Source organism: Podarcis muralis, chromosome 14 (assembly GCF_964188315.1).
Source record: "Podarcis muralis chromosome 14, rPodMur119.hap1.1, whole genome shotgun sequence".
Classification (NCBI taxonomy): Eukaryota; Metazoa; Chordata; class Lepidosauria; order Squamata; family Lacertidae; genus Podarcis; species Podarcis muralis.
In genome coordinates this window covers 45,418,846-45,436,589 of record NC_135668.1, presented here as the reverse complement: position 1 = coordinate 45,436,589, position 17,744 = coordinate 45,418,846, and the positions used below count along the sequence as shown (strand labels likewise).

The 17,744-nt window shown below is 41.5% G+C and overlaps 2 protein-coding genes across 4 annotated transcripts in view; one reads left to right on the top strand and one right to left on the bottom strand.

Annotated features, from left to right (window-relative positions):
• The window catches only part of POLR3E (RNA polymerase III subunit E), a 47,587-nt gene extending 45,966 nt beyond the window's left edge, over positions 1–1,621 (top strand). For all 3 annotated transcript variants that reach the window (XM_028706837.2, XM_028706838.2, XM_077918604.1), the window contains one exon: positions 1,196–1,621. In XM_028706837.2, coding sequence (XP_028562670.2) covers positions 1,196–1,261 — 66 coding nt within the window. In that variant the 3' untranslated portion in view covers positions 1,262–1,621. The remainder of the gene's footprint in view (positions 1–1,195) is intronic.
• An 883-nt stretch (positions 1,622–2,504) lies between these two features.
• Positions 2,505–17,605, bottom strand: CDR2 (cerebellar degeneration related protein 2). The gene is made up of 5 exons (XM_077918605.1): positions 17,326–17,605; positions 10,306–10,418; positions 7,232–7,380; positions 6,441–6,605; positions 2,505–5,569 (listed from the first exon to the last, which is right to left on the bottom strand). Exons 1-5 carry the CDS (start codon positions 17,402–17,404, stop codon positions 4,675–4,677), a joined length of 1,401 nt encoding a protein of 466 aa, XP_077774731.1. The 5' UTR covers positions 17,405–17,605; the 3' UTR covers positions 2,505–4,674.
• Between the last annotated feature and the right edge of the window lie 139 nt (positions 17,606–17,744).

Genomic DNA, 17,744 nt, shown 5'->3' with positions numbered 1-17,744 from the left:
CTGGGAGTGCATGCACTCTCTCGCTCTTTTAATCTGCATTCAGAGGGCTAATTAGTTAATTGCACCAATTAGCGAATTCATGCTTTCTGGTCTCTAATGGCGCTTCCAGCCAGGTAACGAGTTGCAATGCTGTGTTGTGATTGTTTCTATAGGAGGTGGGAAAGGGGTGCCAAATGATTCCCATTGGAAGTGTTACCAGGGCAGGTTGCATTCTCGGAGGATCCATCTAGTTGCTTAGATTGTATCAACAGAAGTTGGCTGCAGGCACCAAAGCAGTTGCTTTTTCCAGCCGACAGCTCTTCTCTGTGGCTCCCCTGGGTTGCTGCCTCCCTTGAAGCTGCCGCCCTGTTCACCTCATGGGGAGCGATGAGGGAGAGTCCTTGGAGTTGTACAGTTTAGAGGAGCTTGGCAAGTAGCAAGGGTGGCAGTGAATTACACAAACACACCATACCTTTTTTTTAACTGCTTGGGGCTGTTGAGAATGATGGCTCCTTTCCTTTTAGTTTCTCAAAAGTACGTGTTGGAGGCACATGTTGAGAATCCTGAGTTCATTGAATGAGCGTTGACAATCCAGTTAAACCCCGCCATTCCTAACCTTCTGGGGTCCACAGATTCACTTGCAGTGGGTGGGAGGCTGATTTCCTTCAGGTGACAAGCACAGAAAGGACAACCTCCATTTAAGGATGTAGAGCTGGGGAAAAGCAGGTATCAAACCCGCAGACTAGCCCTCCACCTGAGTTTTAGAGCTGGAAAAGCAGCAGGCCGATTGAAGGTGCTCAGAAGTCCCCCTGATGTTGTGCTGGACAGGGACAGGGCTCAGGTGACCACAGTTTTTGTTGGCTCCCAACATCCGGCAGTTGCTGCCTCTTTACCTATTTTGCATTTCTGCATCCTTGTGAAGTGTGCAAATGGTAAAGCTTTATAAATAAGTTGACACACTTTATTTTAAAAAAATGCTATGCAGTATAGAGTTTGTAAAGAAAATGGAAAGAATTACTGTATTCCTTCCCCCACATTCTTGGTATTCTCAACATAGAGAGGACAATGGCTGCCTGTTCACTCTTCCCTCACCCCTCCACCCCACCTCACTGACCTTAATTCTGGTGGCATGCAATTGGGGGCAGAAATCTTCTGTTCCAAGTCTACTTTAGAAGATTATAACAATACTTCTCAACAGCTTTCCCCTTTCTTCCAGGACTGCTGTGTAAGCCAGGGTGGCATGTGGTATCTTAAAGGGACAGTACAGCAACCAACATCTTGACGAAAGGGGTTTTGCTTTAATCGCATCGAATGAACTCCAGGACTGAAGCGGAAAAGGTGGAACAGGCAGGAAAGCAAAATGATGAGGGGCAGAGCCTGTTCTCACAGCCCTATGGATGGATGAAGTTATGGACACGGAGCTGCTCATTTACATGTCTGCATGGCATCCAAAATGCCACCGTTCAACACAAAGAGAAAAAATGGATCTTTGCGAGTTGTTAGGTTAATTTGGGATTCCTAATATATTAACTTCTCATCACAAAAAAGGGGGAAAAAGCCCACCTACTGACCCAGATGTTACAGATCATGATCTAATGTTTTATTTTGTAACTAATGCCAATAAATTGCAAGTTTACACTTAGATAGTGGGAAATTATTTTTAAAATCCCAAATGTTCTTCTAGTTCACCCCCATCCCTTCTTTTTTTGGAAAGCAAGGAACAACCCTACCTCTGGTTCTAGGGAAGAGGAGTTGTACTAAATACTGTCTTGTGTATGAAGCTGCCAATTGTTTCTGGAAATAGGAAGATACACTATGGTTGGGGGGGGGGGTTCTTTTTTGCATAGCTAGCAAATGGTGCCTCGGCTATGTGCAGTTTGAATCACCATACTTGGTGCCAGTACAGAGCCTCCATTGCTTCAGATAAAATTTTACCTTGAAGGCTGACAATAGCATTAGCTTGAGCACCACCACTTTCTACCTTTGCCCTGAAGGTGGGTTTTTCCTATGAATCATAGAATGAATGCTGTAATAAACTGCAAGTGTAGTTAAATGTGAGGGTTTTCTCTGCTGCTAGTTGGGAAATCTGTTGAGATTTATTCCAGAACAAGTGGGCTTGTTAGCAGCTATGTATTTCATTTTAAATGTATAGGGTCATTGCTAGTCATCTTTCATACAATAGGTGCACCCTGTAGTTGTGATTTTAATGATCAATGATAACACAGCTCATCAGCCTCCAAAAAAACCATTTAGGCACATGAGCTGGACTGCAGTGTTCTGAAGTCAATGCAGGTGGAGAGACTTTATTCTTTTAAACAGACATGTGCCTAATACAGCAGCAATACCAAGTATACCAGTGATAGACTAAGGCTGCCCAGAATATCCTTCCCCTTTCCCACCCCCATAGTTGTAAAGGTATTGAAAAAAGCATTAAGTGGTTTTTCTACATGCTTCCAAGCACCTAGTTAGTAATCAACTGGCAAATCTCACTTAAACACAGACATGCACACACAAACTTCAGAAGCTTATTTGTTGAAGGGATTTATTTGTGATGGGATTAAAAAAAACAAACCAATATTCAGAATAGCTTACAAATCTTTAAATAAGCTTAAATACAGTTTGGTGGAGTGTGCCCATATCCAGGAAAAACATGTAATTCAAGAACAAGAAGCCATTCCCATTTTACACTGTACATAAGGCAGAGATGTTTGCAATAGCAGCAACCAAGTTAAAGCTGCGATATCCCTTAAGCCGCACATGTTCAGTTTAACTAGTAATGTAATAACAACACTACTGTTGACAGGTACAGTACCTTTTACTCTTGAAAAAACATGTCATCTTATGCAGTACTGGTAAACCCTTCTAAATCCTCAGCTCTGTTACTTATCATCTTTGTGTATTTGAGAGCAACTTTAGGGAACAGAGGTCTGTTCTTAGAGCTATGTGCTCAGTAATATAAAAGCACTGCAATAAGATTTGCTTTCAAGTTCAACTTGCAATCGCAGAAGATTCTTTTGGGAATAGTTTTGTACAGCCTAGAAAATATGCATAGTAACACCTACCCATTCCTTTTACAGCTTGTTCAAGGTTTTCTAGGCTACATGAAGCCATCCTCCATGTTAAATACAATATTCTTAAGACAAGTGAACAATTACATGCACGTGGTCTTGGCAACAAATGCCATTATTAGCAGCAGAACAGTGTGTTGAACCCATAACCTTCTGCCATAAGACAACACTCTATACATTAAATAAACCTCAAAAATACCCATCACACCGTAGTCCCTTTTACATACAGAACGTTTGCTACTCCAATGACAACTCCATGCATAAGAGGCATGGTCACTGGTTTAGGCAGCTATGATGGGGCCCATCTGATACTCAAAGCATTAATGTTCAAAATCTTACCAATTTAGTCTTAAACTAGATATGTAATAGGGGTGAAAGATCCAGGAAGAGAAGCTTAAGCTGCCAATTCATGTGAAATCAAGGTCCTGCCTGAAGAATTCTCTGGCATTTTTCCTTTGATGTGACATTATAATCACTGTACCTCATATAAAGTAAGCATTCAGCTCAAGCCTTGTTTAGTTCAAAGTACTTAATGTTTATGCAGTGAGAAATCCTGCCAATAGAATAGCCTAGGCTTCCTCAACCTCGGCCCTCCAGATGTTTTGAGACTACAATTCCCATCATCCCTGACCACGCTAGCTAGGGATAATGGGCGTTGTAGGCCAAAAACATCTGGAGGGCCGAGGTTGAGGAAGCCTGGAATAGCCGGACCTATTTGAGATGTTCAGTGAAAAAGACTGCCCATATTTCACATAACAGTGGAAGCAATCTTTGCTCATCTTTTCAGGGGATGAAAGCTTCCAAAACTCCCAGCTAGTCACTGAAAGATTGCTTGCTTCCAGGAGCAATTTGAAGTAGCATACACATAGAACGGATACATACAGAACGCTTGTTACCCAAATGTAGCACACTCTGCAATGGCCACTTCTCTGTTCCAATCATTCCTATAGCAACAATTTCTTCTCAAGACAGCAACTGTACTTTATTTCCAGAAGAACCAATGTCCATCTACTCAAGCAAATTAAACCAGTGCTTGATCTCTGCATGGACATTTCTTGTTAAATTTATTACTTTAAATCACAGGTCTGACAAAAACAAAAACATATTTGGAGTCAAATATTAAATGCAAGGAGGTTGCCTTTTAAAAATGTACCAGACTTGCAATTTAATTTCATACCATGTTTAATAGCCGAATTGCCATTGTTGAAGAGAAACACAACACTACAGAAGAATTTCTACTTTCCAACTCGGGACCGCAGAAAGAATCCAAAAACTAGACCTCCGTAAGTGACAACTATTTAACATGCAGCCACTGGGTGGTTTCCAATTCTCCAAAATACAACTTTTATTACCAGGCATTAGGTGCAGTTAGCAGAGTCACGTAACCATTTCATCTGCCAATTTAGCATAATCTGCAATGCCCTGAGCAAATCAGTGGCAACAACTGTGTCAAACACACACACACACCCCAAATCAAGTGGACCCAACCCATCCTACAAGTTCAAAAAGTCAACCTACATATACTCTAGCAGAACAGACATGCAGCAATGTCTCAAATGAAACATTCAGACAGCTACTTCTCAAGAACAACGGTTTTCTAAGGTAGTAGTGATGTACAGAAAGTTTGTTAAGGCTGAGAAGGAAAGGATTTATACTTTGCTCGGTGTTCATCTATTTCCTGTTTGGTTTTCTTGATACAACTAAAGATTTCCTTAAAGAGAAGCTTGTATTCGGGTGGAGGGTTTGAAGGCAAGCTGGCTGGGGCTGGGTCAGCATTTGGGGGTTCAGCTTCTGCAACACACATGTCCAAGGATTTATTCCCCACTCTGACATCTTTGGAATACTGTTTAGAAGTTTGTACAGCTTTGTGTTTCAATGACTCCTCGTCTAGTTGACACTTCTTCAGGAGTTCTTCATACTTGACCTTCAAAGCGTTATACTGTGCATCAACCTCGTTAAGCAGAGAGATGCCCCTTTGCTTTACAGCTTCTGCCCGCCGGATACAGGTTTCTTCATGGCCCTTTATTAGAAGATCCCCACCTGCAACACTGCCAAGGAAGGTCTCGCTGGTGCTTCTTTTGAGTGCCCTTCTGTCGGGTTCTGGGACAGGTAAAAGAACCCCGTCAGAAGAGCTCCAATCTGAAGGGCTCTGACTCAGATCTCTCTCTAAAGAATCTTTGAAGGAAATAAAAAAAGACTCTGGAACAAGCTTTTCCACCCCGTTAGCAAAGGTGCTTTCAGACTGAAATATCTGCTTCATTTCAGCCACTTCAAACTCAAGCTCTTCAGCTCTGGCTCGGTATAGATCGACATCCACCAACCTCTGCTCAAGATCACAGTTCTCCTTCAGCATGAGATTGTACTCTTCCTCCATCGTCATCCTCTTCTCTTTTTCCATGCTGAGCTGTGCTTGCAAAAGAGTCATTGCCTTTTTTAACCTCTGGTTTTCTTCCTCCAGAGGACTCAGTTGGCTATCCACAGAAGTAATTTTTTCCGCAAAAACATGGTCATAAACAAAATACCTAGACACAAACAACAAGAACCAATGAAAAGCATTAGTTTGCTCTTCCCAATAACTCGCTTTTTTTGTATACAAAGGGTAACTTTATTATGGATGAATAAAGCACAGCGGTGTGTGCCAGTTTCTAGACATGAACCCTAAAGTGAAAGAGCTGCCTGTATTAGGTCTCTACAAAAACTAGAGATTGTACCTTGTCTTTGTAAAAGGCTAGAAATACCTAGGTAAGCATTGTAGAGTTAAATCAACAACTTAGATAAATTTCTTCAGAAAGAGGATCTGGGTTGGACAATTTTACGGTTTCTACTGTCCTGAAATTCAGAGAACGCACATCTATATCAAAACTTGTAACAGTCACCAACAAGTCTCCATCCCTATGACTCTCTACCAACCTTCTGAAAGCCATACTGTTCATAAGGATACAATACCAGTTCTGACATAAGGCAAACACCTTAATGGTTGACCTTAAAGAAAAAGGTCTGTCACTAGTTGGCCTGAAGAGAACAGGAAATAGGCTGATTTAGAGACCTTTGAAGGGCTAATGAAAGAGACCTAGATTTCCCAGGAACTTCCTTTACAAAAATTCCCAACATCGTTTTCAACTAAAGTGCAGAAATCAGCCCAAAGTTATCCAGAGCGTCAAAAAGGTCAGAAAAATATACACACATGGCTATGTATGACAGGTTCACTTAAGAGCTGATGAGGACAGGTCTTCAATAATCTTTGTTTAATCATATGTCATCACTAAACTTGACACATTTCCTAATCAGAATATGCTTGACTCTTTTTTTTTTTTACTTCTCTACCAAAACTGAACAACATTAAATAACTTTTCCACAGAAAAAGACTGCTTTTAAAATGAACTTGAAACTTACTTGCGAAGGTCATACAATTCCTTCAGACATGCAAAACTATGAACAGATCTTGGATGCTCACACCGTTCACGATTCGCGTACCCTTGCCCAGAATTCTTCAACTCTTCCACTTGTCTCTGGAGATCATCAATATGTGCTTGAAGACTTTCAATAGTCTCAGTAAGGCTGGAAAAAAAATTTCACACACAGAAGTACACAAATTTGTCAGCATAAGTCAAGTTTGACACATCTACAATTGTTTAAACTGCAGATTTCTTTGAGAGATGTTTGTGTTCCAGGATATTGACTCTGGGAGTCAGAAACTCTGTCTTTTGGTTATTACTTGACCCCCAAAGTATCATTGGGAGAAGGCATCAGGGTTCATTCTTTTTCCACCACCATCCTGAGGAGGAAAAGCTAACAAGTACCTCCAAAGGCTCCATGTCACTTTAACAGACGTCTCCCTCACCCAAATAAAGACTCTGCTTTTCTAGTGGATTCCATTTTGCAAGATTAGAAAGAAGCTATATTCAAACAAGGACGGAATCTTTCAGTTCAGCTGTTAGCTTAATGAAAGTGGTGGCAGGAGGGATATAGGGAGACACAGGGAGAAAGGTCAGTCCCTACTCCCTACCTCAGCCCAGGCAGAATCCAGGAGGGTCAAGCAACAATTGAATTATACAGACATTGTTGGAGTAAAATATGCAATATATATATGGTGCACGTTAAGGAAGGGAAACAAAGTGCCATATTTGGTAAGCATATTACCTTATTATCTTTTGCATATTACCTTATTATCTTTTGCATATTACCTTATTATCTTTTGCTGCGAGGCTCTACTATCAAAAACTAGCTTTTGATTAGCATCTTCCAGTTCTCTGGCAGTGACATCAAGCTGTTCGTAAACTTTGGCATGTTGATCATTCATTTGACGCAGAAGTTCCACCTGCTTTGTAAGATACTACAAAATAATGTACAGTTAATGTTGCAAATGTAATTAAAGAGGGGTTCCTTAACCAGCGGCTGAAATTACATTATTTTTGCTGCTTTCCTTGCAATCTCAAGCAATGATAGTTCAGAAGATTAGCAGGACGATACTGAAGTACATACGCCTTCTTCTTACCCCAAATGAGAGGCACTATACAACTAACCTTTTCCAAACAACTCAGGCCAGAGTAATCCCTCAGACTGCTAAAGGTCTCTGCAGGAGTAAACACAGAGCTCTCCCATTTTACTCTCCAAGCACACAAGTCACGGTAAAGTTACGTAACAAGGAAGATAAAATTAGGCCTAGGATTCAACATAGTTTAAGTACATGGCCCAACAGGCTTTCTGTCTCAAACATTACCTCCCCCCCCCCTCCACCATGGCAAATCACTTTGGAAATTGATGGGAGCATAAAGTTTGAGACTAACTACCGTATTTTTTGCTCTATAAGACCTAAAAAGTAAGGGGAAATGTGTGTGCGTCTTATGGAGCGAATGCAGGCTGTGCAGCTATCCCAGAAGCCAGAACAGCAAGAGGGATTGTTGCTTTCACTGCATAGCAATCCCTCTTGCCGTTCTGGCTTCTGAGATTCAGAATTTTTTTCTTCTTGTTTCCTCCTCCAAAAACTAGGTGCGTCTTGTGGTCTGGTGCATCTTATAGAGCGAAAAATACGGTAATCTCTTGTTCAAAGTGAAACACTCCACTGGGCATGCTTAACCCTTAGGCACACTTGAAGGAGAGCTTTAGATTTTGACTCAAGGGTTTATTTCTAAAACTACAGACACTTTCAAGAAGCTGAGAAGACATAATGGGTAAATAGGGCAACACTGCATAGCATATCTTGTCAGCTGATAGCGAGTTCCTACTTTCCCCGTTATAAATTGAGTTACTCTTGCAATCCCCGTCAAGGGGCTCCTGTTTTAAATCTATATTAAATGTTTAGTGCAAGCCTCTTTATTCAAGAAATATAACAGGTTGTTTATTTTTAAAGCTGTGAAAACTACTTTCAGAAAGCCTTGGCTAAGAGGTGTCCGGCATAAGAATACTAAACCATTAACTTTAAGCTGCTTTGCAAGAGAGGCAAACTCTGGATTTCCGCCTCAAACACTATTCAATCGCATGTTCCCAACTATGAGAAACAGAAATGCAGTAAAATGACTTGAGATAACTGGTGAGAACAGTTCCATTTAGCATATTTCAAGTCAATCAATATGCCAAAGAAGTTGCACAGGAAGAATTATGATAACTGAATGCTGGAATTTTGTACACATTGCTAATACATGAATCTTTCAGAGAACCTGAAGTTTAAAGCCACTACTCTAAGTATCCGAGTAGCCTATTGATTATATAATCAAATCTTCTGTGCTGGAATCTTTTTATTTCCCTCATTAAAATGATTGATAGGCTTACATTTTGAGAAGTCTAAAGCAGGATTACAAGTTAATCTACTACCACCTGCAACCTTTACCCTATTAGAATCAATTAGACATATTACCTGTTGCAATTTATAGTCAGCCTGTGAGCAACACAGGGTTTAGCCAAGGTTAGCATTAACCTGAATCTCAGTGTAAACATGAACCAGATTAATTTTGTCTGCTATTCTGAAAGCAAGCTGAAGATCTTGTTATAATAAAGCACTGCCAGCTAAAATGGCATCTACAATGTCATGTTATCAGAAACATGGAGAGGAAGCTTTCAAATTGATCAGAGCCCACTTGTAGTTGAGAGTGCAACTAGCAATGCAATCTTGTATATTTTTGCTTAGAAGAAAGCCCCACTGAAATCAATACAAGTTATACCCAGGTAAACTGGCACGGTTGCAATTTAAAACATGCTTTATGTACAACTTCAAATGAAGTACACATAGATGCGCCACACCAGCTTTCCTCAACCTTTTGCCTTCCACATGTTTTGGACTTACATTCCCATCAGCTCTGACCAGTGGTCAGAGACGATAGTTGTGGTCCAGCAACATCTAGAAGGCAGCAGATTGGAACTTTATTCCGTACTCTTCTCATTCTGCAAACTTCCATACTCTAGAGGAGCCACATACTCCTTCAGCAGAAGCAGATTTGCACCCTTGGTTGGAAGATACAAAAAGCTGAATCCATGTAATTGAACAGAAAACACCACCCTCAATTGCAAAGCCTTTTACTGGGGGAACAGGCAAACTGCTGTGTTTATTTGGTACATTCATATTCTATTTTTATTTTTTTATTTTTTAACTATTATTATTATTATTATTAATTGAATTTATATACCGCCCTATAACTGGAGGTCTCAGGGCAGTTCACAGAATAAAATCAAAACATAAAACCACAAAATACATAATCAAAATAAAAACAACCACCCAATACCCCCCCCAAAACCCCACATTTTAAAAGAGCATTCTACCCATTAGTTCTACAATTCCCATGCCAGCTTGTAATACAAAAGTTAAACATAAAAACCAAATTGATAGGCACTGAACACTACAGCTAACTTCAATAGCTGGTGTCCTTTATTTTATCTGTTTTTAAAAATACATTCATACACCAATATGTTATTTCTCCCCTAGAGCTAGAAAAAAGGAAGGAAAAGGAAAATCCTCAGTGCCTTGTACACACCGAGCCTAAGATTAGCAATATTAAATATTTGGCTTTCATGTGCTCAAACATTTCACTTCCATTATCTTGCAGTAATTCTAACCATGACCCCATAAGGAGTAACCTAATATTGCAGGTAGGCAATGGGGCCATGTGAAAGATAGCTTGCCTGGGCCATCTGTGAGTTCATGACTGAAGATTCAAATAGAGGACGTTCTGGTCTGAAGTACAGTCACTGCTCTAGGCCAGAATAATGGGCATATAGCCTTTGGGCTGTACATTATGCTCACTTGCCCCCAATGTGCAGTTGTTACCTCTATCTCCTGCAGTTGCTCTTGATTGGTGGAATACATCTGCTGCAGGGATGTCTCCAACTCTGTGTTTCGATCCAAGAGTGTCTTCCCAAGCTCAGCAGCAAGATGGAGATCTAAAATGAGTTGTGTGTATTTAAACTGGTGCAAATGCTATTGTGTTTTTCAAGGACAAACTTTGGTAACAATGGTTATGGCACATTAAAAAAACAACACACCCTACAATTCCTAAGAACAACTAATCACAGCTCACATTTTTCCAGTTTTGTTTTTTTGTGTACTTTATGAATGTTAGAGTTCTGTCCATCTCTTATTTTGACTCTCTCTAATACATCCTCATTGCAACGGAAGTAGAGAGAAATTAGTGATGCCCTTCTAGGACTTGCCTACTTCAATCAAGTCATACAGTTTGAAAAGCAGGTGCTTCAAGTACTCTACCCAATTTCCTACCCGTGTTCTAGTGCACTAAGGTGCCACCTGACCACTAAGTTTTCAAGTTCAGGTATAGAGCTGTAGTGATGACTAGGTATCAGAGAATGCATGTTATTTAAAAACAGGTCAACTTCTGATGATACCAAAGGCTGAAATTCAACAGATTCTTAAAACCTGCACACCCTAAATACTATCATGAGAAGTCGGTAAAATCAAAATCTGTCATTTTAGCCATTTATGAAGATCAAGAGCACTCCCTGCCATCAGCACCCCCTTTTCCAACTGTGAGAGCTGACATATATTCATGTTGCCTGTCTGTGATGTGTCAAGAACCTGGTATAACCCTTAAAGATGAGTTTTGCTTAGATATCATGCTATTTGTCAACATGACATTTCTCCAATTCATTTTTGGAGCGGTGCTCCCTTGAACAGCATCACCTAAGCCCACAATTTGTACTATTTCATACACATTTTTATCCTTTTTATGTTTCTAGTTTTAAAAAACATTTAATAACTAATATGCACCTTTTAAGAAGAGACTTCTCCTAGCAGTATTTGCAAGACTTAAAAGCAGATAATTTGCAACTGACTGAACAAGTTATTCTGGTTACCAAGTGCTTAGAATACACAATTTTATTTAATGCTTTTCCTTTACAGCTACATAGATCAGCATCTTAAAATATATCAGGAAGAACTCACAGACTTAACAAGTTGCCTCCTCCTATGCCAAGTTAGCTTTTTAAGTAACAAGTGACCATTTTTTCTCTCTACGCCAAAGTTAAACTAAAATATACCCAAGCTAGAATTCAATACAATCCTCTAACAATCTCTGGAACTGCCATGAAGACAGCTGTTATCAGGTTTGGAGGAGAAAATGAAGAAAAATGCAGAACCTCTGTTTAAATGCCACCCAGAAGAGTGGCAATGCAAGAAAACTTGGTTAATACTTGAGACACAACCTTCCTAATCCATTACTCAACCATAAAATGCATTTGCCTATGCTTAACTGTTCAAAGTTCAGTTACTCCATCACTAACAATTTCCTGAACGTGGTATTAGATTCCCTACGAAGCTGCATTCAAAATTTAAACAGCAACAGGACAACAATCCCATTTCAACTCTCATTTTCTACATCCATCGTACTGCTAGACCTATGACAACACTGCCACACATATGCATAGTGTAAGCAAGTGCACAATCACTGTCACACCCATGCAGAGCCAGTGTCGTGAAGTGGTGAGAGTGCTGGACTAGAATATGGGAGTCCAGAGTTCAAAACCCCATTCAGCCATGAAGCTCACCAGGTGACCTTGAGCCAGTCACTCTCTTTCAGTCTATCCTACCTCACAGAACTGTTGTGAGGATAAGATGGAGAGGGTGGGGGGAAACAACCATGTGTGCTACCTTGAGTGCTTTGGAAGAGAGAAGGAACAGAAATGTAATTTTTAAAATGGACACTGGGGATGTAACTGTTAAAAGTTTAGATTTGGAGCAGCGACTGGGAATCTGTGACCCTCCAGGTTTGTTTAGTTCATGAAATTCATATACCTTTCTATATGATTCTTAAGATTCTCCCTAGGCCTTGCCCCCTCCCCTTCCTCAAATGCTTTTTTTGCCTGTGTAGAATATGCCCTTGAATGTCTCATGCCTGCCTGGACAGGTAGGTGTATGTGTGTAGAAACCTCTGATTTGTGTATAGCTGGAATGTGAAGTTAAGAGTAACCTACTGCTTCACTCACTTTCCCCTCTGTCCCAACAGTGGCAAGCAGCCCCCCCAGAAGGTCCCCCGTGGGGGAATGTAGTACTCTGGCTGAAAAAGGTTTCCCACTCCCGTTCTGAATGCTTGATAAAATGATATCTTTAATAACGATTCCATCACAACAGATGTTATACCAGCTGGCCTGCAGTTCCCTTGATTTCTTTTTAAAAAATCAGTGTTCTATTGGCTGCTTTCCAGTCCTCTAGTACAGAGGTCAACCTTAGGGACACGTTACATATTTTTGCTAAACAGTCAGCAATTTCATATTTGAGCTCTTTAACTCTAGATGCCAGACAGACAGACTTGTTAATTTTTAATTTGTCCATGACATCAAAGAACTTCGTCTCTTGTCACCACTGTTCACTTGAATTCTCCACACGCTCCGCCTGGAAAACTAAGTTCAGGCATCTGCATCTTCTGCAATCATAGTAAGGAAGCCATCATCCAGCGCCGAGGGCCTTCTGGCGGTTCCCTCATTGCGAGAAGTAAGGTTACAGGGAACCAGGCAGAGGGCCTTCTCGGTAGTGGCTCCTGCCCTGTGGAACGCCCTCCCAGCAGATGTCAAAGCAATAAACAACTATTTTACTTTTAAAAGTCATCTGAAGGCAGCCCTCTTTAGGGAAGTTTTTAATGTTTGATGCTGTACTGTTTTTAATATTCAGTTGGAAGCCGCCCAGAGTGGCTGGGGAAACCCAGCCAGATGGGCGGGGTATAAATAATAAATTATTATTATTATTATTATTATTATTATTATTATTATCAGTGAGACTAAACAAGGAATGCTTCTGCAAATTAAAGTCTCTTTGCAAGTTTATATTTCTCCACCAACATCTTTAGTGCCCGGAGAATTACCGGTTTTGCAATTTGTCATTCCAACTAGATTAAACAGTCTTGAAGTAGCAAGGCACAGTATGCTGCCTGAGGCTGCAAAATGAATCATAAATGCCACATTCCAAATATTGAAATGCATTAGCAGTATAAAAGAGGGGAGACTGAAGCTATTCAAGACAACTGCTTAGATAATGAGACATTATAAATCATTTGTCCACATGGTGCAAGACAAAAATTACAAAGCTTAAGGCAAAGTTATACATGTTTATTGAAATCTTCCATTGGAGAGACAAAAGCATATATTTTAACTTTAAAAAAAATACTTTGAACTGGAAATTTCAAACAATGGAAAATCATTTAAGTGTCTCAGAAACTTAACACTGTGTGTGTGTGTGTGTGTGTGTGTGTGTGTGTGTATGTATGTGTTTTCTAAATCACACCTTCCCTTTTCCACAACTTGAAAATGCCAATTTAAAATTGAATGTTGGCAGAAGAATGGTTAGTTGACTGCAATAATGCAATAAAGTTGGACTGTCAATGCAAGAATAACAAATATCAAGCTGACTTATTAAAGGAGCTACATATTCAAACATTTGTATAACAATGCAGTGAGCAAGAGCTTTGACTATATAAACACATCTCAGATGTGCCTTTGACTGTCCCCATTTCCTGGCTATTTCGAGGTTTTTAAACTGGGTAAGACAAGTCCTAGATACTATTTGAAGAAAGAGCTCTATTTTTAAACACACTGCAGTTTATTGGCTTATGAAGAAGTAATGCCTGTTGAAGTTACTGAAACTACAAGAAATGCTGTTACGTGAGCAAGAATACATATATCACATCAGCTTCTGCACAAACCAATATAACACAGAACAAAAAAAAATTGGAGAATTTCTACAGTTACACTTCCAGCATCCAAAGGTGAATTATGTGACACCCTCAGCTTCCTAGATACATGTCAGAGTCTTAATTCTTGGTCCTTGAAAAAACCAAGCAGAGCTGTACTGTAAAATATTGGCTGCTTTTACCATAAGAAAGGCACTCTTTCTACCTCTGTACCCCACAAGCCTCCTCCAGACTGCATACCAAACTCATTTTTCTTCTATACATACCCTACTCAGCAGCACAATTATGTTGTTGCCAGCTTTATGGCACATCTTATAGCACAACCTGCCTTATTCCTTGAAAAGCTATTTATTCTAAATACGAATACATGGGCACCTGTAATTTTTAATATTTAGGGTGCAAGAACAAGGTCTGAATCTTTCTATGGCTTACTTAGTCTCATTGAAGTAAGTAGTGCTAGAGTAAAATCTTGAAGGTCTTCCACCAACTGAATTTCTCCAGTTTAATTTATATTTGTTAACCTAGAATAACTCATACCCCAGTTTGATAATGAATTCAGACTAGAACCAGTGCTTCTTGCAAATGTGCATTAAATGGTGGGGAAACTGCATGTTTAATTTCACCAGTCTGTAAAGAGCTTTCCAGAAATCTAATTACATACTGTACATGTTTATTTGGCAGTTAAATTTCACCATGTTCAAAGGGCTTACTTATGAGACTTTCAAGCACCTTCACTCTTGAGAAAGTCCCACTGAAGTCTGAAGGATTCAATTTCCAAATAAAACTTGTAAGGAATTAGCCTGTACCTATATCTTTAGAAGAATCTAAACAGATTTAAATGCCCCTGAGCACACATAAGATACAGATACTTTTTTATGCGACCAGAGACCCAAACTAAATAAAACCAACAACTGTACAAGTAAAATACAATTGCATACAAAATCCATTAAAGTGGTTTGCAATGCTGGGCATGCATTTTGAGAACCATGCCTTCCTAACCTTCCATGGTCCTCTCCCCTCATCATGCATCCTCAATGCGTCTTCCACAAATTCTCTTGTCACAATTCCAGTTCCTCCCCTCACAAATAGAATTGTAACTGGTGTCCCCAAATCCCCATTACAGTGGTACCTCGCAAGACGAATGCCTCGCAAGACAAAAAACCCGCTAGACGAAAGGGTTTTTTGAGCTGCTTCGCAAGACGATTTTCCCTATGGGCTTGCTTTGCAAGACGGAAACGTCTTGCAAGTTTGTTTCCTTTTTCTTAACACCGTTAATACAGTTGCGACTTGACTTCGAGGAGCAACTCATTGAACGCGGTGTGGTAGCTTTTTTTGAGGTTTTTAAGACTTTGGTGATTTTTGAAGCTTTTCCAAAACTTTCCCGACACCGTGCTTCGCAAGACGACAAAACTCACGGAACGAATTAATTTCGCCTTGCGAGGCACCACTGTACTCTTCCCCAGACCACCGTCAAGTAACTTCTCTCTACCTAAGTGTTCTTCCCACTGGACTTCGGTCACCCTCAAGCCACTCATACCTCATAGCATACTACCTCCCAAGCCTCTACCCCTACATCCCTGTTTTTGTTACTTTCTCCCCATAAGTTCTCATTATTACTTCTTCCCCCCTCTCCTTCTCTAGCCCCTTAGGTGTGCTTTTATTATGCCACAAATCACATTTTGGGGTCTAAATGACTAGGGATACTCACTTATGGTGGAGATAAATAATTAAAGCTGAATATAAAATGTGCTTTGATGACGATAAAAGATATGACGGGCGGGGGAACTAAACCCATTAAGCTGATGGGTGAGGGATGGGGTGACAAAGAACTAAATCTGTGATCCTAACCATGTGTACTCAAAAGTCCTAATGAATTCAGTGGGGCTTATTTCCTAAGTCACAAAAGGTGCAGGTGAAAAGCGTGAGATGAATGATGAGGGATACACCCTAAAAATGAGCTAGTTGGGCGGGAGAAAAAGCCATGAGCAGGTGAGCATGAAAGGCATGATAGAAATACTTATCTGATACCAAAAGAAAAGAAAACAAGAAGAGATAAACTATGACTGTGAAATAAAGGAAAGACAAGCAGGGACCTACTGCTGCCAATATCCATTAATTGCTCTCTGCTATTGAGAGGCAGCTTGGCGTAGTGGTTAAAGTCCAAGCTTTCTCCAACTTGGGTCTCTAGAGGTTGCTGGACAACAGTTCCCATCATTCCCAGCCAGCATGGCCAGTGGTCAGGGGTGATGGGTGATGAACATCTGGGGACCCATGTTTGAGAAAAGCTGAGTTGGACTGCTGGACCAGAACCAGGGAGAAAGGGATTTGTTATCCCCCCTCAGCCATGAAGCTTCCTGGGAGACCTTGAGCCAGTCACTCGCTCTCAACCTAACCTACCTCACAGGATTGTTGTGAGCAGTGCTTTTTTCTGGGGCGACCTTTTTCTAAGTTTGGCCTTATTGAGGGACATTCTTTCAATAGGAGTCGGAAAATGAGCGTACCCCTCAACATTTTTTTTAAAAAAGCACTGGTTGTGAGAATGAAATGGGGAGGAGGAAAACTATGGACATTACCACCATTTCATATTTATTCATATCCCACCAAAGCGCCTAACCGCTAAAATAGAAACGTAGAATGCAATCATTTTTTAAAAATAATGTACTGTGTATCACCTTCGGCTCTTTGAAGGAAAAGCGGGATACAGTGCTGTACAAAGAAAGAAAGGGGCGGACACAGGCTGTGCTTTTTACATCCCGCTGCCCTTTAACGCCAGCCTTCGCTCTTCTTTCGCCTGGGCGCCCGGCGTCTTCTCCACACGGGCGTGTCCCGCGCGCATCTACCTGCGACACGTGAGGATGGATCTCCGCGCTTCTGAAACCCGCTAGTCCTCAGCGAGGCGCCACAAGGCTCTTCACTTATTCGAAAAATTAAAGAAAAAACCCCAACCGCCTCACTTTCCGTTTTAAGGTCTCTCTCCTCTCTTTCCCGCAGTTTCCACCTCGGCTCCCCTCAGCCATTGTCCCCCCCCCCCCCTCCATTGTCCCAGTCCCACCTTCTTCCCTCTCCGGCGGCTTCTCCTCGCCGCCTCTTTCCCAGCCCCCTGACCCACCCGCAGCCCCTCAGGACCCTCGGCCGACCCGCTCCTCCGCCCTCACCTTGCTGCAGGTCCTGCTGGTCGTACCACGGCTCATCCTCGCGGATCTCGAACTCCTCCACCAAACTGTCGGTGAGCATCGCGGAGCCGCCCTCGCCCTCGCTTCCCAACCCGAGAAGCAGCGCCGCCAGCCTCCCGGGACCGACGCCCGCTCCTCGCCGCGCCTCTTTATCCCCTGCCCGCCCGCGCTTCGCCTCAGCAGAGCGCTCCGCTCGCCGCCGTTTAAACCCGCTTCCGAACTTTCCCGAGCGCTTCCGGACTGCGCCGAACACCCCTCCCCACCAAGCCCGGCATCACCGCCGAAGGGGAAAGCGCGGGGGAGGGGGGGAAGGACGCCGAACAAGGAGACGGGCGGCTGTTAGCAGAGCAACGTGGCAAGAGGCTGGGGCGGTAGCGATTCAAAACACGGAGTCAGCCGGA

Bases quoted from the DNA above. Each gene is read 5' to 3' on its own strand.
- CDR2 (XM_077918605.1), bottom strand. From the start codon at position 17,404: ATGCTCACCGACAGTTTGGTGGAGGAGTTCGAGATCCGCGAGGATGAG. The intron at 7,381-10,305 runs GTAACAACTGCA...ATTATTTTGTAG, and splicing joins AGCAACTGCAGGAGATAGAG to TATCTTACAAAGCAGGTGGA. The intron at 5,570-6,440 runs GTAAGTTTCAAG...GTTTGTGTCTAG, and splicing joins GAATTGTATGACCTTCGCAA to GTATTTTGTTTATGACCATG.